At 38.7% G+C, this 24000-nt stretch overlaps 4 protein-coding genes and 1 long non-coding RNA gene across 34 annotated transcripts in view; 3 read left to right on the forward strand and 2 right to left on the reverse strand.

Annotated features, from left to right (window-relative positions):
- The window catches only part of LOC135097039 (nuclear autoantigenic sperm protein-like), a gene marked incomplete at its 5' end in the record, with an annotated part of 27011 nt that extends 26939 nt beyond the window's left edge, over positions 1 to 72 (reverse strand). Inside the window, one exon of the mRNA XM_063998804.1 lies at positions 1 to 72. This exon is cut by the window's left edge and continues 2 nt beyond it. Coding sequence (XP_063854874.1) covers positions 1 to 72 — 72 coding nt within the window.
- LOC135097057 (coiled-coil domain-containing protein AGAP005037-like) overlaps positions 1 to 18591 on the reverse strand; it is a 113671-nt gene extending 95080 nt beyond the window's left edge. The window contains exons 1-7 of one of the 30 annotated variants that reach the window (XR_010265343.1): positions 18531 to 18591; positions 18115 to 18195; positions 9975 to 10087; positions 9711 to 9815; positions 9426 to 9577; positions 8724 to 8854; positions 7063 to 8263 (exon numbers count right to left, since the gene is read on the reverse strand). The gene's annotated coding sequence lies outside the window, so the exon portion shown is untranslated. The other 29 variants (XR_010265337.1, XR_010265336.1, XR_010265335.1 and 26 more) reach the window with 29 other exon arrangements.
- Positions 4018 to 9589, forward strand: LOC135097064 (chromatin-remodeling complex ATPase chain Iswi-like). Its single transcript, XM_063998831.1, has 3 exons — positions 4018 to 4279; positions 4759 to 4986; positions 9449 to 9589. The coding sequence occupies exons 1-3, from the start codon at positions 4065 to 4067 to the stop codon at positions 9495 to 9497; spliced, it is 492 nt and encodes a 163-aa protein (XP_063854901.1). The 5' UTR covers positions 4018 to 4064; the 3' UTR covers positions 9498 to 9589.
- Positions 13951 to 18108, forward strand: LOC135097061 (uncharacterized). The gene is made up of 3 exons (XM_063998829.1): positions 13951 to 14258; positions 14510 to 14767; positions 15719 to 18108. The coding sequence occupies exons 1-3, from the start codon at positions 14031 to 14033 to the stop codon at positions 16283 to 16285; spliced, it is 1053 nt and encodes a 350-aa protein (XP_063854899.1). The 5' UTR covers positions 13951 to 14030; the 3' UTR covers positions 16286 to 18108.
- A 1682-nt stretch (positions 18592 to 20273) lies between the features above and the next one.
- LOC135097012 (uncharacterized) lies at positions 20274 to 22091 on the forward strand. Its single transcript, XR_010265280.1, has 2 exons — positions 20274 to 20513; positions 20665 to 22091. It is a non-coding gene; the product is annotated as an uncharacterized LOC135097012 (long non-coding RNA).
- The last annotated feature ends 1909 nt before the right edge of the window (positions 22092 to 24000 follow it).

Consider the following 24000-nt stretch of genomic DNA (forward strand, 5'->3'; position numbering starts at 1 on the left):
GGCAGGTGTGGGAAGGTGTAGAAGGCGTGGGCGCACCTGCAGGCCTAGTGGGGAGCAGGTGCAGGCAGTAATTAAGCGTACACAGGTCAATATTTAAATGTAAGCGATCACGCGGTCTGCTGTTAATGGCGGGGGAAATAAAAACTACGTCTAATTATTTTGTCGACATTCTTTCTTCATTGTTATTTTTGTTGTTATTTTGAATTCCGGTGTTTGTTTTTGGTGTTTAATTGTTTGCTTTTTATTTTTGTGATAGTTTTTTTAGTTTGTTTTAGTGGCGTTTATAATGTGTTTGTTCGTTATTTTGTCGACTTCATATTACCAGTTATTTTTAAATTAAACGTGTGATTTTACGATGTTTAATAGTTTGCATTATTTATCTGATCATTTTTCGTGTATTATTATTCTATAGTCTTACTTAGTAGTGAGTGAATGAAATAATGACGTAATCAGTTATTTATTATTTATTATTTATTTATTTATTTATTACATTTATTAGAAATTTTGTAGAGAAAACTGGTACATCATTATCCACACTACCGATAATAATAATAATAATAATAATAATAATAATAATAATAGTAATAAGAATGAAAACAATAATGAAATGAATAAATAAATAAATAAATAAATAAAAAACGGTTTGAATGAGTGGTAATAATAATAATAATAATAATAATAATAATGATAATAATAATAATAATAATAATAATAATAATAATAACAATAATAATAATAATAATTTTTCTAGTACTATTTACATTGAAGATAATGAAGATAATAAAGATAATAAACACACAAACAAACATACACACGCACAAACACACACACACATTCAGACATACGAGTGAAAAAAACAAATTGAAAAAAAAAAGAAAAAGCACTTATTTTTTTTCATTTTCTCACTCACAATCTGACTTTGTTGAGGTCAATAATCTACCGGTAATGGTTTTTGTTTGTTTGTTTGTTTGTTTGTTTGTTAGAAGCGACATGAGGTATTTCTTGTGATATCCGAACGACACGCACAAACGCACGCACGCACGCACAGTTTGTATACATATTTGCTTATAAATTAAATAAAAAATGAAATAAAATCAACATTTACACAAAATTTTCATTATTTTTACTACGGTTCAAAAAACGTACATGGATGAATGGTTACGCTGGTGGTTGTGTGCGTATGAATGCGTACACACACGCACGCACACACGCACACACGCAGGCATGTACATCAAAGAGAAAGTGAACCAAAAATTTTATGTGTACATGTGTGTGTGTGTGTGTGTGTGTGTGTGTGTGTGTGTGTGTGTGTGTGTGTGTGTGTGTGTGTGTGTGTGTGTGCGCGCGTGTGTGTACATTTCAAGCCAAAATATTGACGCACACGTAAACACACACACACACACACACACACACACACACACACACACACACACACACACACACACACACACGCACATACGCACACACACCTACATAGCATTGCGTAAAACGGAAAAAAAACGTACATAGATCCACATGAATTAATGTACACACGAGAGAGAGAGAGAGAGAGAGAGAGAGAGAGAGAGAGAGAGAGAGAGAGAGAGAGAGAGAGAGAGAGAGAGAGAGAGAGAGAGAGAGAGTTACATAATCTCTTCCAGGCACTGTAATCCTGGAATTGTAATTACTTAGGCACTCTAAATAATAATAATAATAATAATAATAATAATAATAATAATAATAATAATAATGACAATGTATATACCTGCTTTTTTCGCTCAATTATAATTACTTCCCAAGACGATTACATATTTTGAATTACATACATTGTTATATATATTTTTGGATGGTAATGCTTAAAGAAATGTTAATTATACATTGAAATTAACATTTTTTCATTCGTTCATGCATTTTTTCTTCAATGATAATGCAAAATAATAATAATAATAATAATAATAATAATAATAATAATAATGAGAAAGAATGATTTTCCCAGGTGTGTGTGTGTGTGTGTGTGTGTGTGTGTGTGTGTGTGTGTGTGTGTGTGTGTGTGTGTGTGTGTGATAGTAATAGTAGTAGTATTAAGTAATAATAATAATAGTAATAATGAAAATAATAATAATAATAACAATAACAATAATAATAATAATAATAATAATAATAATAATAATAATACATACATACAATTACATACACATAAGAACAATAATAATAATAATAATAATAACCTGAAGATGGTATTTTTTTAGGCCTATAGAATATATCCTGATAAATTGATCCTGCCTAAATGACGCACACACGAACGCACGTATACACACACGCGCGCGCGCACACACACGTACGTACATACATACACCCATAGTATACTGAAGTGGGATCTGTGTGTGTGTGTGTGTGTGTGTGTGTTTCTGTGTACGCTTGCATACATACATACATACATACATACATATGTACATACATACATACATACACAAACACACATACACACACACACACACACACACAAACACACACACACACACACACAAACACACACACACACAAGATCCCAGACTATGAAAGTAATAGTAATAATAATAATAATAATAATAATAATAATAATAATAATAATAATGAAATATTTTAGTTTATGTACAAAAAATGAAATTGTAAAAATAAAAAAATTGAAAACTTTGCTGAAAATTTCCCTAAAATCTACGTTTTCTTCCAAAAATGTCACCGGAGGAGGAGGAGGAGGAGGAGGAGGAAAAGGAGGAGGAGGAGGAAGAGGAGGAGGAGGAAGAGGAAGAGGAGGAGGAGGAGGAGGAGGAGGAGGAGGAGGAGGAGGAGGAGGAGGAGGACGAGGAGGAGGAGGAGAGACGAAGGAAAGAAACGGAAGACTAATGAAAAAAAAATCAGTAAAAAAAATAAAGAGGATGAGGAGGAGGAAGAAGAAGAGGAAGAAGATGACGAAGGAGGAGGAGGAGGAGGAGAACGAAGAAAAAATCACAAAAAAAAATTAAGAAAAATAACATAGAAAAATAAAAAAAAAGAAGAGGAAGAAGAGGAAGAGGATGAGGATGAGGAGGAGGAGGAGGAGGAGGAGGAGGAGGAGGAGGAGGAAGAAGAGGTTAAATAAGACCCACTTAGGAGTACCTTAGACTCGCTATAAACCTACGCACGCACGCACGCACGCACACACACACACACACACACGCACACACGCACACACACACACACACGCAGTACCCGGAGGTTCTGAGGTTGATAATGACACACACACACACACACACACACACACACACACACACACACACACACACACACACACACACACGCACACACTCACATATGTACACACAAACATACACACATTGTAATATTAGCGATGAATCTTACCTATTTAAGTATTATATATAGAAAAAATAAATAAATAAATAAAAGAAAACACCATTTTGAATATCTGCAAGGAGCCAAGTCGAATAATAATAATAACAATAATAATAATAATAATAATAATAATAATAATGATAATGTGTGTATGTTTGAATTATTTAACTTTTTTTATTTTTTTTATTTAACTAACTACTCTTAAGAATCTTTTTTTTTATTATAAAGATTAACTCACCTAGACTGTGTGTGTGTGTGTGTGTTTTACCTTCTAATTATGGGACTAAGCATGTGTACCAAGTATTTGTTTGTTTGTTTTTTTTTGTTCTAAGTGCAAACTGTTAATATATCCACGTGTTTGTTTGTTTGTTTATTTACGTTGCTTTCAAGATGGCGGTTGTTTGTTTTTTTCGTTTTGTTTACATTTGCAAGTCACGTGACCTTGTGTTTACATTTGAAAGTCACGTGGTTTTGTTTACATTATCTGGTCACGTGACATTTGTTTGTTTACATTTGAAAGTCACGTGGTTTTGTTTACATTATCTGGTCACGTGACATTTTTTTGTTTACATTTCAAAGTCACGTGGTTTTGTTTACGTTTAAAATTCCACATCAATATCAAAACCCCGCCCCCCCCCCCCACAACACCCCAGAAACACAAGACTTACTTACAGAGTTAGCAGCTGGGGGGGTGAGAAAAACTGCCTACCTTCGTCATGGGTCAGCTGGTATTTCACTCTTTCATCCTGGGAGTCTGTGGCAGTGTCTACGCCTTCTGTATCACCCATCAGGGAAGGTTTAAGTCATATGGGAACCCTGATGAGTACTTGGTAGGCGTGGGTACACAGAAAACACACAAAAATCTCGTTACTCAAGGATTAAGTCTGCAGCGCACAACCACTCGCCGTGACAAGATGGACACTGGCTGGCGGTTTGTTTTGGTTTATTTTCAATGTTTCAGGACGTCTTATCACTTATTTTTGTAGATTTTTATACTTTTTTTTTATATTTTATTAAGTGTTTTTTTCAGAGTTTTATGAGGGAATATGTGTTGTATATTTCGACAGATAAGAATGGTAAGCGGTGTTCTCGGCTCTGGCTTTGTCTTTATCTACAATTTTTTTTTCAACTAATATGAACATTAGGTAAATAGTTACTTGTAATAAAGATAAAGGGTGTTTCTCCTGTCAGTAATGCAGAAATGTTGTTAATCTGTCACTGGAACCTTAAAAACATCTTTGAAAACCACAGTAACTTCAACTACAGCCTTTTAAATACAGGTAGCAGGGTTCTCAAGGGTGTTTATCCAGTCAGTAATGCAGAAATGTTGTTAATCTGTCACTAGAACCTTAAAAACACCCTTGAAACCCCCAAACTAGACCCTAACCTAACTCGTACCCTCCCTTACAGATCCCTGAACACCTTTTCCCCCCTGAACCGACAGCTTCGGACTGGGACACCCTTACAGAACAGCCTGGCAGAGCTCTGGGCCCTTCTGAACTTCCTAATGCCAGATATTTTTGATTCCCTTGATGTTTTTGAGTCCTGGTTCAACGTGGGGGAGATGCAGGAGGAAGGAAGTGACGAGAGGATTCTGAGGCAGGAACGAGAGGGACAGGTCATCTCCACTCTAATGAAGTGAGAGTGTGTGTGTTTTGGGGGTGTTTTGGTGTGTTTGGGGGTATTTTGGTGTGTTTTTGGTGTGTTTGGGGGTGTTTTTGGGGTGTTTTAGGGTGCTTGGGTGTGTTTTTGGTGTGTTTGGGAGTGTTTTGCGGTATTTGAGTGTGTTTGCAAGTATTCGGGTGTGTTTGAGGGGTTTTTTTAATCATTATTTTCATTATTCATTTTTTTTGTGCTTTAAACTTGCAATAACTTCAACTAGAGCCTTTTAAAGAGTGTTTGTCCAGTCAGTAATGCAGAAATGTTGTTAATCTGTCACTGGAACCTTAAAAACATCTTTGAAAACCACAGTAACTTCAACTACAGCCTTTTAAATACAGGTAGCAGGGTTCTCAAGGGTGTTTCTCCTGTCAGTAATGCAGAAATGTTGTTAATCTGTCACTGGAACCTTAAAAACATCTTTGAAAACCACAGTAACTTCAACTACAGCCTTTTAAATACAGGTAGCAGGGTTCTCAAGGGTGTTTCTCCTGTCAGTAATGCAGAAATGTTGTTAATCTGTCACTGGAACCTTAAAAACATCTTTGAAAACCACAGTAACTTCAACTACAGCCTTTTAAATACAGGTAGCAGGGTTCTCAAGGGTGTTTCTCCTGTCAGTAATGCAGAAATGTTGTTAATCTGTCACTGGAACCTTAAAAACATCTTTGAAAACCACAGTAACTTCAACTACAGCCTTTTAAATACAGGTAGCAGGGTTCTCAAGGGTGTTTCTCCTGTCAGTAATGCAGAAATGTTGTTAATCTGTCACTGGAACCTTAAAAACATCTTTGAAAACCACAGTAACTTCAACTACAGCCTTTTAAATACAGGTAGCAGGGTTCTCAAGGGTGTTTCTCCTGTCAGTAATGCAGAAATGTTGTTAATCTGTCACTGGAACCTTAAAAACATCTTTGAAAACCACAGTAACTTCAACTACAGCCTTTTAAATACAGGTAGCAGGGTTCTCAAGGGTGTTTATCCAGTCAGTAATGCAGAAATGTTGTTAATCTGTCACTGGAACCTTAAAAACATCTTTGAAAACCACAGTAACTTCAACTACAGCATTTTAAATACAGGTAGCAGGGTTCTCACGGATGTTTCTCTTGTCAGTAATGCAGAAATGTTGTTAATCTGCCACTGGAACCTTAAAAACACCCTTGAAAAACCACGTCTCCCTCAAAGTAAGGTCCTGGGAGGGTCTGGAAGGGCCTGGGGATCTTCCTAGGGAGTGAGGAGGGATGGGGGTCTCTCTCTCTCTCTCTCTCTCTCTTTCCTAGGGAGTGAGGAGGGCTGGGGGTCTCTCTCTCTCTCTCTCTGTCTTTTATTTGAACAATTAAGAAGACTTGTTGATTGTGGCCTTTGGTAAAGTTATCTTTGTGGTGTATAACTATTTTAAAGCATTACTGTGTGTATCTTTGTGGTGTATAACTATTTTTGTGGTGTATAAAGTTATCTTTGTGGTGTATAACTATTTTAAAGCATTACTGTGTATCTTTGTGGTGTATAACTATTTTAAAGCATTACTGTGTGTGGTATAATAAATATTAATATTTTGCTAAGATGTATAACTATTTTAAAGCATTACTGTGTGGTATAATAAATATTAATATTTTGCTAAGATGTATAGGCATATATCATTAAATCAATGTATAAATAATAAGCAAATAGATTAATAAATTAGAAAATTATATGGTTATATATATACAGTATTTGTATTATATATATACAGTATTTAATAAATTAGAAAATTATATGGTTATATATATACAGTATTTGTATATATATACAGTATTTAAAATAGGAGAGAGAGAAAAAAAAGTTAGTTATAATAATGAAGAAAAAGAATAGATGAAAAAGGAGAGAGAGAGAGAGAGAGAATGACCTCTTTTTCATCTATTCTTTCTTCATTATTATAACTATAGAAAAAGTTAGACTAGTGGAAGACAATCTTTCCAAAAAGTGAGTCAGTGGAGAGCTAATTTTAGGTTTATTATAATAGTCAGTGGAGAGCTAATTTTATTATAATAGTCAGTGTCTTTTTATAATAGACAGTGGAGAGCTAATTTTATTGACAGTGGAGAGTTAGACAAGTCTTTTATAATAGAAGCTAAAAATAATTATCTAGCGGACCAGTATATAATATAAATTTTATATATAAGTGGAGAGCAAAAATAATTATCTAGCGGACCAAGTGAGGTTAGGTTATCGAGAGCTATAATACAGTATTATCTAGCGGACCAAGAAGTGAGGTTAGGTTATCGAGAGCAGTATAGCAGGTTATCGAGAGCAGTATAGACAGCAGAAAAAGTGAGGTTAGGTTATATAGACTTGTCAAGTAAGAGAGCAGTATATAATATAAATAAATTTTATATATAAGTGGAGAGCAGGGGGTGGGAGCAACCTGGTATATGGAGAGCAGGGGGTGGGAGCAACCTGGTATATATATATAGTAGAGAAAAAGACCTATGAACCTATGGATGAGGAGTAGAGTGTGGGGGGAATGCAGGGAGAGCAGGGGGTGGGACCAACCAGGTATATATATAGTGTGGGGGGAATATGAGTAGCATAAAAAGGTTATATGGAAAAACTATAAAAACATTTAAATAAAAACCTGCCTAATACATTTTAATAGAAAAAGGAAATCAGGAAATTACTGAACCCATATTCAAAAGCAGGAAATTACTGAACCCATATTCAAAAGCATCATATTCAATAATAAACACTTAAAATACCAAAAATTCACTTTGTTAAAAATAACAAACAGGTTACTGGATACCTAGAAGAGTCTCTGGAGAACAAGACAACAGATATCCAGGAAAAAAAATTTTATAAAAAAAAAAAAAAAAAAAAAAAAAAAAAACAAATCAAATCAATAATTTGAGGAGTCCTCGAACTCTTAACCACAGCTCAGACAGCGAACACAGCCAAGTGGGCACAGCACAGAGTAATGAGGCAGCCACCCATACCATCACAGGAGTGGATAACTGCCTCACTGAATATAATAATATTTTCAGAAAGTTTCCCCACCCAGTCCTCCACAGTCTCCTCACATCTTTGCCAGTGATTTCCTTGTGGACATCATTGTGGACAGCAGTCATCATCTTGCCAGTGATGACTTACGACTACTCATCTTTAGCATCATGGAGTTATAACAGCACTCGGTTCTCCACGTGACACGCAACAGTACTTTCTCGGCCACTCCAAGCACCCATTATTCTCATTTGATTCAGCTTCATTTCTCCAGTTCATCATTCTGCAAGGAAATATTCACACTATCAGAAAAGCCAATATAAATACTAATATATAATACTTATTTTCTCTACTCATTTCTTCTATATGAAGATTTCTCTATACTCATTTCTTTTCCCTATCTGCACCTCTATATTCATGTCTAAGGGAATGGTACCAGGGAGCCTATCACCCATCCATACATTTCTTTCTGGGATCCAAAACTCCAGTGACTTGCTCCAGGGGAAGCAAGTCAGTCACCAACACTAATAGTAATCAAATGTGCTCTCTCTCTCTCTCTCTCTCTCTCTCTCTCTCTCTCTCTCTCTCTGGCAAATACTGCAATAAAACCTTCCATGAACACAATTATCAACTTTAGGTCATCACCTTGTCTCATCCCCTACACCACTTGATCTATCATTTATTCACATACACACCAAGTCACTCATGTCTCCAACACTTGAAGACCTGTATCTCACACACACCCCAGTCAGTCAGTCTTGGTCAGCTCACAGCCTTGCCAGACTCCCTTCAGCCCAGTAAGTGAAATCCTTGATGTGCCTCTTGGTGACCATTAGAGATGAGTAAGGCTGCACAACTTGTCAAGGTGAACAAACTGCAAGGTATGGTAGTCAAGGTGAACAAACTGCAAGGTATGGTAGTTGTTTAAGTGATTTCAAGGCACCACTAAATATATCATTACATTTGATACATGCACACATCAAATACCATAGGAGCAATGAAACGTTACACAAAAATCTATTGTCTCTATATACCAGGCTGGCAATCCTATAAGGTTATGCTATAAGTATGCTGTCAGTCTTTGCAGGGCTATCAAATTGATGGAGAAGGAATTTAACCAACTCACTATGACAGAATTTACTGGACAGACAATTTACTCAGTCTTTGCAGGGCTGTCAAATTGATGGAGAAGGAATTTAACCAACTCACTATGACAATTTACTGGACAGACAATTTACTCAACTTTCAGTGTTTATCCTGTTAATGTACTAGTCCTACAAAAAACACCCTTAAAAACCCACCTAGAACATTTTGAAGGTAATCAGTTAAAGCATACAATTTCAGAAAATTTTACCTGCTCAATTTGTCACACTGCCCTTTTCAGTCTGAAGCCTTCTATGCATAACACTGAACACCAAGACCCATCAAGCCATCTCACCACTCACCAGTAGCCTCCCATCCATTTCAGGTTGACGGAGGGGCAAGCCAGTCTCTCTTATGGAAAACAACAGCTTTGAGAGACGCGCTTGCTAATTGTCACTGCAGGTGGGCCACTCTCCCCTGCCACAGTCCATCACCACACACTGCATCAGAACCTCTGGAGAGTGACAAAAGCATCTGTTTAGTTAAAGAACCAGGTCTTCACTAAGCTGTTCTAAACCACATGCAGCAATATTTCATCTGTATAATTAATCTCAATGAATGACAAACCCATATACTCAGATAAAGACCTACATGACTTATGTTGTCAGACTTTCAAGTCAGGCAGACATCACTCAGACTTTCAAGTCAGGCAGACATCACTAAGCCAGTCAAGTCTTGGTCAGCTTTTAGCCCTGCAAAGCTGCCAGGTAGCCAGATTTAATGAATTAAGAAGCAATAAGCAAACAAACATCTCAGACAAGCTGATAGTACTGGCAACATTTTGAATTACTCTTTTGGGCATTTGAGTGTTCTGGTGAGCAGTAAGGGCCCCAGCAGTATGTGGTAATCACCTGGGGGGGTCATGGCAGCCTGCAGCCATCACCACTAATCCTTCCTGCATTTCTGGCCATCACCACTAATCCTTCCTGCATTTCTGAAGCTTGGCCACCACCTTCTCCAGCCCCTGAAATAATTGAGTTAGGTTACCTTAGGTTACCTTAGGTTGTGTCAGGGTGTGAAAGGGTGCTTTTGGGATTCACTCAAAGACAGAAGACAAATTAACAGGACACCAGTTCAATCACTAGCACAGTCACCATTATTAGTCAGGCTGCTTCAGGAAATGTAATAATGTACCTATCACATCTTAAGACAAAAATGAATAAATAAAATGATCCATCATACATTGATATTTTATTTAAGGGACAATGGATGATTTTTTGGGTTAATCATAAACTTCTCAATCAATCTTCATGAAAATTTATTGACAATGCTAAGATACCTACTTACGTGTGTAGAAAGTTTGATTTTTTGGGTTAATCATAAACTTCTCAATCAATCTTCATGAAAATTTATTGACAATGCTAAGATACCTACTTACGTGTGTAGAAAGTTTGAAGATGGTACATGGAAAAGAAAGAAAAAATTAAAAATGTAGAAAAAATACTAAAATTCTAAGCGAACTTTGACCGACTAAGGCTTTGAAGCTAATGAAGACAAGTTAAGATATTTTTGAAGAAAGTAATCATTGCTAAACAAAACAGAAGCTTTACTTTTCCAATTATATGATTTTTAATGACGCAAATAATAAAAAACCATCAACAAGTGTCGCTGTGTCTATAAACTCGGCATTTACGCCTGTATAAAAATTCCATATCACACTTATTAAAAAAAATCCTATCTTATAGAAAATTTAATGACAGTGAAAAAAAATTATGTAAATACCGTAAAAACTGACGGAACAGTAGCAACTTAAAGCACAATAACTTACTTTTGAGAAAAAAGGATTTGTTGACAAGACAGTGACAGTCAGAAGCCTCCAGCTGCATACTCATAAAAACTGACGGAACAGTAGCAACTTAAAGCACAATAACTTACTTTTGAGAAAAAAGGATTTGTTGACAAGACAGTGACAGTCAGAAGCCTCCAGCTGCATACTCCAAGTCTCTTCGCAGGTTCTTGTTCCTCATCTTTCATCTGAATGGGGACTCCATCGTCTTGTCCATGTTCTGCAGATATTTTTCCATAGACAATGTAGATTCAATGCCAAGCAGGCCAGCCAAGTTGCTTTCAGTGTAGCCGACATTGTAATTGCATACCGCAGTTGCTGCTGTGAAGTCCACCAACATTTTTGATGCATTACAATGTTTTGGGCATATCCTCCATATTCTTGAGTGTAGGTGCTCATTTCGGTTTTGAGTTATGCCCTGAAGACATCGATTCATCATCTCATCTGTAGTGAGTCTGTCATAGATGGCTTTTATTTTTCTCTTCTGATCTTCTTCCAGACGGAAATAAACTTTCATTGTGGTGTGGGAATGAGGCTGTTGTCCTAAAGCAATGCTTCTGTTGTAGAAGCACCATGATCTTTCACCTTTGGCACACCTGTCATGTTGAGGATTGTCGTCTGTTGACGTGCAGTGGAAGAAACTTGACATGATTTCCTCACGCATTCTCTCACGCATTTCACTAGCAGTTGTGCCCACCTTTCTGCTCAGACTCACTTGAAAATAACACTGCAGGTGATCTATAACTACGTCAGTCAGCTTGTCTTCCTCCCCATGTTGCTGGCTTTTCTGCATCACTTTGTCTTTTTCAAAGCACGAAGGCCTGTGGCAAGTCTTTTTGCAACATGGTTAATGCACTCGGCCTTCACGACAGGGCACTGCTCACCGTAAGGTCCTGCACCTTGATTCATCCCGCACACAGAACGGAATGCAGAGCTGTCACCATCAGACACGAATGTTTTATAGAACATATTATACTGACGAGATCTACGCCACAATGCCACAGCTGCTGCTGCCTCCATTCCCCCTGAGGAGCCTTCATAATTCGCGTCACAGTCATGTTCATCCAACCAAACCACATACTCGGTAGCAGTAATTTCGCCTCTCCATTTGCTTTTTAGCGTTACACTTGAAACATACTTTTGAGCAAACTTCATGATCTAAAATAAGTCTTGTGTCAACATCAATCACTGCACCTACTCCGAAGTTTGATTTGTGACCACGTTTATGCCAAGAGCCATCAAAAGTTGTGCTTACTTGAGGCATGCCATCAACTTGTTCAATATCCTGTTTGCTTGCATAATGATCACACACAGCATGTCTACTCTTTTCCAGGACACTTTTCACTAAGTCTGTGGCAGTATCTGTGATAAACCTAGCATAACGAATGTATGTAGGTCTAGTAAAATGATGCAAGCTTAAAAATGAAATCAGTTTGTCAACACCAGCGTATCCAACACCGAGCATCATGCAGTACACTAATAATGTTGTCATGGGATAACAATGTTCTTTCACTTGCACACCTTTTATAGTATCTGCAATTACGTGACCACATGAACACTCCACTTAAATACGTGTCTATTTGGTGGTGTGTAAAGGTAGCAGTAGCATTGTTCTGAGAACATGGACATAGCATGCTTTCCACAATTTCTTTCACTGTCTCTTCAGAAAATATGGATCGTGTTTTCATCTCACTAGCTTGTGGTTGTTCTTTTTGTTCAGTCACAAGCATGCTTTCCACAATTTCTTTCACTGTCTCTTAAGAAAATATGGATCGTGTTTTCATCTCACTAGCTTGTGGTTGTTCTTTTTGTTAAATCAAGAGATTTTCTTTTCTGTGCACTCCTTGGTTCACGTGAACATAAACACACAGGTGGCGGTGCGTCCCAGGGTTGCCAGGTCCGCGGTTTTCCCGCCCAATTGGGCTATTTTTCATTGGAATTGGCGGGAAGAAAATGGTATTCGCGGGTTGGCGGTTTCTTGGGCTGTTTTTATTGTAGTACGCGGTATTTTGGGCTTTTTATATTGGAAAAATTATTTTATATCGTTTTTTCACAAGCTCAGGCACAGCGCCACGCCAGGTGTGTTGTCAGGTGACGATACCTGACGCGCCTGGCCATCTGCCTGGGTGTGACCTCTTTCCCCTCTCCCCAGGGGGATTATCAGTATTTATCATGAGGGCACGACCTCGTTAACACCGTCGCATGACCTATCCCCGTGACCTGGACAGTATGATGATGAAGCCAGCAGTCTCTCTTCAACCACCACACAGTCACAACCAGCACCTTGGCTATCAGAAACAGTTTACTCTCTGTCGTGCAGTGAAAATGGGCAAGTGGGCTAAGTACGGCAAGAAATACAAGAAAGAATGGGAAAAAGAAGATGGTCTCAGAGAATGGATTTCTGGTGTGCCTGGTGATGACTCTGTTGCAGCGTGCAAGTTCTGCAAAACAACAATTAGAGCCCATCACAGTGACCTTGTCAGTCATAGCTCAACTGAAAAGCACAGAAAAAATGCAGCCCCATTTTCAAACATGAGAACATTATTTCAATCCGGCATTAGAAAAACAAATGCCAATAACAGCATGAAAATTTGTGAACTGATATTAGCAGCTCACATTGCTTGCCATTCAAGCATTAACACTATTGATCACCTGGCTGAAGTTGTGGGAAAAATTTCAAATAAGGAAATCTCACTACATAGAACGAAGTGCACAGCACTTATAAACAAAGTACTGGGACCCTCTATGCTGAAGGAACTATGCAGTGATATCGGTGATAATGATTACTCATTGATAATTGATGAAAGCACAGACATCACCACAAAAAAGAAACTGTGTGTTGTTGTTCGCTATCCCAGCTACTCAAAGAAGAGAATTATCACTTCGTTCTTGGGTTTGGTGGAATTGGAAAGGGGCACAGCTGAGGTGGTCACAACATCTTTACTCGACTTCATAGAAAATCATGCCAAACTGAACGTCAAAAAATGCAATGGTTTGGCAACTGATGGATGCAACACTATGTGCGGGACACACAACTCTGTTATGTCAAGATTTTGTGCATTAAACCCACACGTGACACACATCAAATGCATATGTCATTCATTGCATTTATGTACGTCATATGCAATGCGAAAGTTGCCCTCTCACCTTGAATTCATGGTGTCACAGACATAGATATTTTTCACACAGCACGCTTCGTCAACAAAAGTATGCAGAACTCTATTCTACAATCAACGTGGGAGAACAACCACTGAAGTTGCTGAAGTTGTCAGGGACGCGATGGCTGGCTATTGCACCATGTATAACAAGGATTCTGGAGCAGTATGATGAGCTGAAACTCCATTTTGAGGTAAGTTAATTATCGTTCATGTAACCCACTTGAATTACTTGTATATACGCATTTGCCCATCCCCTTAACCTCTGATTGTTTAGTGTGTGTGGAGAGAGAGAGAGAGAGAGAGAGAGAGAGAGAGAGAGAGAGAGAGAGAGAGAGATATTAACCTTAAGTAGGTATTACATTGTCTAAGATAACATACTTCATAAAGTAGTTATAAAATAATAATAATAATAATAATAATAATAATATGTAACTTCTTCCAGATATCCAAAGATGAGGAGGAGAAGAACTACACTGCCGATTTGTTGTACCAGATGTACTCAGATCCTGCCAACAAGTTGTACTTGGCTTTTCTGCAGCCTGTGGTGTCCCAGGTCAACCGGGTTAACAAATTGTTTAAGTCAGACCGGTGCAATGCCAACAGACTCCTGGAAGATTTGATGTCCCTCTACAAGTCCATTCTCCAGCGACTCATGATGCCGCGAACTTTCTGCACGTGGAGAGCTGTGGCAGATTATGATGTAAGTAGCAAATGTGTTTATTTAACACGATTTAGTTTTCTGTAATAATATTACGAATAATGGTAGTAGTAGTAGTAGTAGTAGTATAGTAGTAGTAGTAGTATAGTAGTAGTAGTAGTAGTATAGTAGTAGTAGTAGTAGTTGTTTATGATTAATATCGACTTTTTTTGCACACTACCTGATTAATAATAATAATAATAATAATAATAATAATAGTAACAATAATAATAATGGTAATAATAATAATAATAATAATAATAATAATAATAATAATAATAATAATAATGAGAGAGAGAGAGAGAGAGAGAGAGAGAGAGAGAGAGAGAGAGAGAGAGAGAGATTAAGAGAGAGATTAAGAGAGAGAGAGAGAGAGAGAGAGAGAGAGAGAGAGAGAGAGAGAGAGAGAGAGATTAACAGGTGGGTGGTGGGTCTGTACTGTTAATCTGATAATTGGCGGTCGCACTCATGGGAATTCCAGAATGTGCCCCACCTTGAACGGATTTCATAAAATGAACAGACTATAGTGCCATTATTGCCACTTTTTCAAATCATTAAACATTATTATTATTATTATTATTATTATTATTATTAGTAGTAGTAGTAGTAGTAGTGGTAGTAGTGGTAGTGGTAGTAGTAGTAGTAGCGGTAGTACTAGTAGTAGTATTGTTATATTGTTGTCTCACAGCATTGGCACAACTCTATGTACTCAGGCTATTGTTTTTCTTCGAGGCTGACCTTCAACCTATTCCTATTAGACGAGGAGCTGCTCTGACATGTTGTTAATGGGCCCTGATAACGGTCGGTGTAGGAGTAAACATTCACGTCTCCCCTCCTTATCCTCCCTTCTTCCTATTCTAATCTTATCCTAGCTCTTCTCTCTTCCTTCCCTCTTCTCATTTCGGTTCTTCACATCTATTATTATTATTATTATTATTATTATTATATTTATAGGTGAACGACGAACGGAACCATCTGCCGCTGGAAGCTGTGGACTTCGGTGTGAAGTTCTACATCGAACTGGGTCAGAGCAGGTTGGACAGCGGAATTGTTCACACCGTTAAGAAGCACGGGCGTGACTTCCTGATGAAGCTTCTTCAGGAGCTGCAGCAAAGGCTTCCATCAAATATTAACCATCTCCAGAGCTTGGATGCCCTGACCCCAGAAACCGTTCTCGGAGTGAGGAAACCAAGACTGCAGGAGCTGTCTTTCTTACCAAAATATTCGGGGGATATTGGTAAGCTCGACGGGCAGTGGCAAAGACTTGCAACTGTCAGCTGGCCAAAAGATGTGATAAACGACTCCGAAAAGTTTTGGTTAACTGTTCACAGCCACCAGGACGCCTCAGGGGAGCGGGATTTTAAGGAGGTAGGGCAGTTTGCTCTGTCCATGCTTTCGCTGCCCATTAGCAATGCCTCTGTTGAACGGGTTTTTTCCCAAATGAACTTGATAAAGAATAAACTTAGGAACAGGATGCGTCCCCGCTCCCAGAAGCCGCCTGACACTCTGGGAGCCGCCTGACGCTTTCGCTTGGCGGCAACAGATGCTTTTGTCGCAATTTTTGCACATTTGCGACGTAAAGCCACGTTCTTCTTTGGCCTAGGCATTGTCTGCAATGCCTCCAAGTTGAAGAAAGTGTACACCAAGAAGTAAAAGCCCGAATAAAGGCAATCACGGGGGCAACACCAGGTTAAGGAGCACGTAGCTTCTCTCCTTCCACGGCGTCAGCCAGCACTGGGGGGGGTATCGATCGCCTAGAGGCCAGCCTCCCCCCAACTCCAGTGTTGCCAACTACCTCTTTTATATGAAGTGACTTCTACAAAAAAAAAAAAAAACGTAAAAACGAAAAAATCTATAAAACAGAGGGAAAACATGAGTAGTAATAGCAAAAGTATTAAAGGGCACGATATAAACAAACCACGCCTCCCGGCCATTTAATAGTTAAAAAACATGCTTGGAACCGCAGTACTGCCATGAAACTTCGTGGTGGTATTGCCAAGACCTTTGGTGATTTTTCAGTGCACTTAACAAATTTTCATGAATTTACGGATTTTTCACTGAAAATACCGACGGATGGAAATTAAACTTCCCTTACATTTGGGGTTATACAAGGACACATTTATTTATTTTGCCTTTTCTCATTGCCCAGTGTCACAGGAAGAGGAGGAGGAGAAAACTGACAGGCAGATAAAGACTGATAGATACAGCCAAACAGATAGACAGACAGACTGATAGATTAACAGATGGACTAAGATAGACAGACTGATAGATTTAGATAAATGCCACAACTAAAAACACCCACACAATTAATTAAGGTAAATATTCCATAATGAATTCATGTTTCCTCTCTCATTAATTAAAAAAAAATCAGTATGCCTAAGTGTCATTAATACCACTAGTAAAAAATTAAATAATGAATTAAGTCAATACATAAATAAAATACTATTAGAAATTACCGAGTTTAAATTTATATTAACCTAACAACACCTATTAATCTAACCTTGGTGAAATGAGAAAAAAAATTCAGTAGGCCTAGATGTCATTGATCAGTACAATAAAATAAAAAATGAATTAAAGTTCTTTCAATTTCCATGAACCCGAGAAGACGAGGGATGGTGCAGGAAGACGTTAGGCCTGCACACAACTCCGTGTTAGGCCTACACATGACTGTCCCTGTATTAAGTGCCTAACTACTCCCACTCATCCTTATCCATAAAGTGATCCTTTACAGCTCCCTAATGACCCACCACCAACAACCTCACCTGCATCCTTCCTGTTGTAACAAGGGACCACAAGTGCACACCAGGTCTGACCGCTGGCAAATGTAACTAATTTCTTCAAAACTTGCACACTTTTCCAATATTATTTCTTCAAAAGTGGTAAAAGAAAACATTAAGAACAGGAGCAGCCGCTGGAGGACTAGCAGGAGGAATACATAGGAAAGACGTGACAGGAGGCCTTGTGACCTATGAGGAGCAGCAGCTAGAGGAGGAGAAGGGAGGAGCAGCAGCAGGATGAAGGAGGATGAGGGAGGAGGAGGAGTAAAAGAATTGGTAGGAATGGACAATGCAATGGTGAACATGTTATCCCCTGAATAGGCATTACAGCGGCCGCGCACCTAATCACATCCGCCATACGCAATATATTCACTCACCACCACCACAACCCTGGAGTACGTAAACATAACTCACCACTGCCACACGCGTCATCACAACTGCAGTACCGTGAACTATAACACATCACCACCGTAACACGCTTATATCACCACTAACAGGCTATGACACGTGTACAAATTACCACAGTCGTTAAATAAATCACCACCACCAACACCTTTACATAACGATCCTTACCTACTTAAGGCACGCGAGGAAGCATGTCACCACCACCGCCGCCACCACCATCACCACCACCACCACCACCACGCCATGCCCCTGGAGAGTACACCGTAAATCTGATTACACCACAGGCTATAATCATCCTATATTCCATTATCAACACCAATACAAAGAAAATATTCCTTAATCTAACACCACACATCATCACTGCACAAGTACATTACGCAGTCGGTCACTGATTCACTATTATTCAGTAGTACACCCTTATTATTCAGTTATCTATACAATTTACTCATTGGTATTCGTTCACTCTTACCTAAATCACAGTCGCTCTCCAAATCAACTACTGCCAGCCGTATCATCCACCCCTTCCAAAGTCACGCCACCAAGTCAATTCAGCCACAAATACACACACACACCACCACACTCACCTTTCAGCTCGCCTGCCCTCAACCGTCACTTCCTGCGTCTGTAGTGAGAATGAACGCGAGTGCCTGCCAGCTCAACCACTTCACCTCCCTCAATTCCCTCAGGCAGGGTGGAGGAGCAAGAGGAGCAGGAGGAAAAATGACGTACTTCATCACTTTATAATCAAATAAGAACTGATGATATAATCAAATAGAGCAAAAGATGAGGAGGAGGAGGAAGAGGAGGAAGAGGAAGAGAAGGAAGAAGGAAGAGAAGGAATACATTCAGTCCATCACTTTATAATCAAACAAGTGTCAGATAGACAATCGTTAGATTAACTACGCACATTAACCTGCATTATAAAAATTGAATAATAAAAGTAACGTACGATAATCTTTTCACACGTACGAAATCAGCCAGTGGTGGGTGCACGATACGGTAACCTCAGCCTTGCATTACAAACATGAAAAGAAAAATATATAAATAATGTGCGTGACTGGATGAGCGTGAGTCGGCGGGCGTACGATGAGTGGGCGTGTGGGCGTGTGTGTGGATGTAGGGCGTGGGTGTGGACATAATGGGCGTGCGTGGATGTGGGTGTGCGTAGGTGTGGAGATATGCATGGGCGTGCGTTGGTGTGGGTGGCATACAACGTTATTAAGGGTGTGTGTGTGTGTGTGTGTGTGTGTGTGTGTGTGTGTGTTTGCAATGCATGCATCTAACAAATAACTAAAAATATACACAAAAAATACGTATATATATATATATATATATATATATATATATATATATATATATATATATATATATATATATATATATATATATTTGATAATTACTAAATTAATGACCGATCCTAGTTAACAAGCCAATTGCCTGTAACCACACCGACCTGACAAGCTTATTAACGTTACCTGCAGTCTAATCACCTTTGCAACTTACCATTGGCTAATCAGCTAAACATTTTCTCCTGGACATAGAAATAATCAGACCTAGCCAGTCTAATCATCAAGTATCTAGCGCTACCTAATCACCCAATCTTACTGAATCAACCTAATTACGGCTTGGTATGTCATATCAGCCCAATCTAATCGTATCATCTTATGTACCTAACTAACCACACTGAGACAAACCTACCCCAATCAGACTTAGCCAGTCTAATCACCCAATCTCGTAAGTTTCATATTAATTTCACTGAGTAATAATTTAACATTTTTTTTCCATTATCATACTCCTTCAACATCGGCTTTCCACAGCTCGGCCCCTCTCTCTCGCCCATAGCAGTAAGCGGGGCCGACTGGGACGACTGTTGGGTATTAGACAAGCCAGTTATGTTCAGGAATTCTGCGCTGCATTTCCACTGAGCTGATCAGATTCTATGAAGCTACACAGGTTTTCAAAGTTGTTTTTATGGTTCTAGTGACAGATTAACAAGATTTCTGTATTATAAACCGTAGAAGTGTATTTGAAAGCCCAACTAATCATCTATGTGAAATTTGAATACAGTAAGAGTTTCACAGTACGTAGCTATAGTCCTAATTATTATTATTTTTTTCTTATCATTGCTATTAATATATCTGCACTGGTGTTTGGTGGCTTGTATTAAGTAAAGTTATATATCCTGTTTTTATTAAAATTATCGCTTTTTTTTTTCTTTAATTTGTAGTTGTTTGAATGCTTGTCAAGTCTTTCTCTCTCTCTCTCTCTCTCTCTCTCTCTCACCTACGATCTCCTGTTAATCAGCCAGCCGACGACCGTAGGTGTTACTGTGTGTAAAGCGTATGTACCTCATGTGATTATTCCTCGGCATATATAAGTGAAATGTTCAATAGTTTTCTATTTGCATGAAAACGTGTAATATGTGTGAGTATCAGTATTTAATGCTATATTAAGCACCGAAGCCGATGCTCACTTGTTGGTAGTGTGGGGTTAACCTGCTAGTCGCCTTCGGGCATCACTCACGGCCAAGTCGCGCTCAGACAAAGACGGGCAGGATGGTGACCGAGGTAAATACTTTAATTTTGTAGTAAAAACTGATTGTCATAGTGCTAAGTCAATTGCATGTATTGTTAATGAATATTGTAATATGTTGAAAGTGTTTAATATCAGTGTATAATGTTATTTTGTAAGAAATTGAGACCGAGAACTTGTTCGCAGTTCTTACGGTCATGCCTACCTCATCAATAAACGTCAGAGAGAGAACTGCCTTTCCTCGACCCTACGATGATGGGTGTGATCAGTAAAACAGATCACCTGAGAGCCAATTGATGCCCAGCCGGTGCGGCTACAGTAAGAACTCGGCCTACAAGCAAGAAATTGGCTCCATGTGAAACCGCAGCAAGAGTGAGTCACAGGACGAGGGGACGCTGACGTAAGCCTATAGGTTGACCTCTGAGGCCCCGGGGTCAGCTCTACCCTTGACGACAACCACTCCCTTCTACCCACTGTGCCTCGCCACCATTTTGTAGAACCCATGGTCACAGGCAAGAAAGTATAATAGTATGTATGTGCACTGAATTGAGTAGCCTAAGTGAAAATTACCCACAATTAGCTAGTATTAAGAGTGGTAATTTTAAATTGCTCTTTCAGTGTCTCAGTATTGACACAATTAAGTTGTTAGATATGTCTGATACTGAGGAAATTAATGCCGTAGATGGCCTTAGGGAAGGTGAGGGTGAGCAAGTGGACAGGGATCAAACTTGTATTGAAGAAGTTAGTGTCAGGGAGCGAGTGCCAACCGATAAAGGAAGAGAATATCAAGTCAGTGTAACCAAAGGAAGAGCAGAGTCCTGTAAGCGTAAATGGAGCAGTGTTACCAGCAAAATTAAGAAAGGATTAAAAATTGTAATTAGCCCCTTTGAATTAGAGCCCATGTCAAGTGAAGTAATAGAGGCATTTCAGCAGTATTATGTGGAATACACAAAGCTGGTGGAACTAGAGCCAGAAAGGTCAGAGGAGCTAAATGAAGAGCTGGAACACAATCAACGAGTTCACCATGAAATATTAGAAAGTATAGAATGTAAAAGAAAGGAGTTAAAGAATGACAGAGGATCAATTTGTTCCAGCAAACGGTCTAGACATTCTAGAGTCTCATCTACTTCATCACGTTCATCAGCAGCACAAAGAAAGCAAGAAGCAGCAGCAAAGGTAGCCAGACTTAGAAAGGAAATGGAATATCATGATAGTTTAGCAGAGGCAGAAGTTATGTTAGCTAAGACTAAAGCAGATGCAGAAGTTATGTTAGCAAGAGACGAAGCAATGTTCTCAAAGAAAAAGAAAGAGAGAGATTTAGCAGTTGCTAGTGCTGAACTTAATGCTCTTAGCTTAGTTGAAGAAGAAGTAAAAATGCTTCCAGGTAATGATGAAAGTGTAGAGAAGCAAAGTTATCTTCAACAATACATAGAGTCACAAAATGAAATGAAAGCACAAGCAATTGCAAATCAACAAAGTGACAATGCCATGCCTCACAAATATGTTACATTCCATGACCCACAGAAACCTTCTTCTTGCAATAGAGATAATGAATTGATGACAAATGAAGTAGATGGACAAATATTTAGTGAACCTCAGGTAATAAATCTCAACCCTACAGCTCAAAGTCTTGTACCAAGCTCTCGTAGACACACTCATAATGTCAACATGCCTAATAATGTGAATAATGTGAGACAGAATCATCAATCCTTTTCCCATCCTGGGGGAACCTTTGCAATCAACATACCTGATCCCAAGTGGAGCCTCCCTCCAATAGAGCCTAACACTTTTGATGGAGAACCCATGGAATTTCCAAGTTGGTTGAAAAACTTTGAAACTTATGTAGAGTCTAAAACTTCTGTTGGTAAAGAGAGACTTGCCTACTTAGAGAGGTATACAACTGGTGAGGCAAAGAATGCCATTAAAATGTTAATGCACTTTAACTCTGATGCTGACTATGTGCAAGCAAAGAAAATTCTTAGTGATAGATTTGGAAACAAAAGCATCATAGCTGATGCTTACACAAATAAGTTAATGAATTGGCTACCAATCTCTCCGCATAATGGTCCAGCATTAACAGCTTTCTCAGATTTTTTGAAGTGCTGTTTAGCTGCAATGAAACACACTTCTTATTTGTCATTTCTGAATGATCCTAGAGAGCAGAGAAAGGTGCTAGCAAAACTCCCTGAACATGTTGTTCATGACTGGAGAAAGCAAGCGATGATATATCTTGATACTAACAGTAATAACACTTCTAGTAGCAATGAAGAGCACCACCCACCCTTTGAAATGTTATGTGAATTTGTCCAGAAAGAAGCAAAAGGAGCAAGCAATCCATTTCTTTCCTGGAATTCAGTAAGTAGGGAAGTAAATGATTGGATCAAAACTCAAACATGGGCAACCAATTGGAAACCAAGGGAATCAAACATCATGACAAAGAATAGAGGGAGTAGAACTTTCATGGCTAAAGCAATTGAGGAAAAACCAATGTGGTCATTCCAAAGTAAAGTAAATGTACAAGCCAACAAACAGTATCCCAAGGACCAGGAAAGGAAAGGACGATTCTGTCACTACTGTACAAAGGATCATGATTTAGATGATTGCAAGGAATTTGCCAAACTTGATGTTAATACTAGGTACAAATTTGCTAAAGAAAAACGGTTATGTACAGGGTGTCTAAAAATGGGTCACAAAGGAAAGGATTGTAGAAGAAGGAAAGTTTGTAAAGTATGTCAGAGATACCATCCCACAGCTCTTCACAATGATGACATGACAAGAACTGAGAGCCAAAAGGTGCCAGCACAAGCAACTCAGCCTAAAGATGATAAACCCACAGTAGTAGCCAATAAGGTCAAAGTTACAGAATCAGTGACACATGACATGCACACCATGATAGTTCCTGTATGGTTACATGTTAGTAACGAAGAGAATAAATTTTTAGTGTATGCCCTGCTGGATGAGCAGTCTGATGCTTCATTCATCAAGGAAAGCACTCTGAATAAATTGGGAGTTAGTGGACCATCAGTGTCACTCAATATCCACACAATAAGTGGAAAACAAATCACTGATTCTATCAAAATTCATGGACTTAAAGTAAGAGGTTATAATGAAGAAGTGGAAATATCAGTCCCTTCAGCATATTCAACAGAAAACATTTCAGCTGGACGGAGTCAGATACCAAGGCCTGAGACTGCTTGCGACTGGCCCCACTTAAAGGCAATCTCTGACAAACTAATGAAATATGACCCAAACATTGACATAGGACTTCTCATTGGTCTTGATTGTGCAGAAGCCATTATGGCAGAAGAGCAAATAGCAGGTGATAGTAAGAAGCATCCCTATGCTCGTAGGACAGAGCTAGGTTGGGGGATCATTGGTAAAATCTCACCCCATTCAAGTCCATTGGAGGATACAGTGGTAGTCTACAGAACAGTGACACAAGAAGTAGAAATCAATGAAGAAAAGAGGGTTAATTTCTTAGTGGTTCCTACTAAAACCAAAGAGATGATTAATCCTTCTCAA

The sequence above is a fragment of the Scylla paramamosain genome, unplaced genomic scaffold, assembly GCF_035594125.1.
Source record: "Scylla paramamosain isolate STU-SP2022 unplaced genomic scaffold, ASM3559412v1 Contig11, whole genome shotgun sequence".
NCBI classification, from domain to species: Eukaryota; Metazoa; Arthropoda; class Malacostraca; order Decapoda; family Portunidae; genus Scylla; species Scylla paramamosain.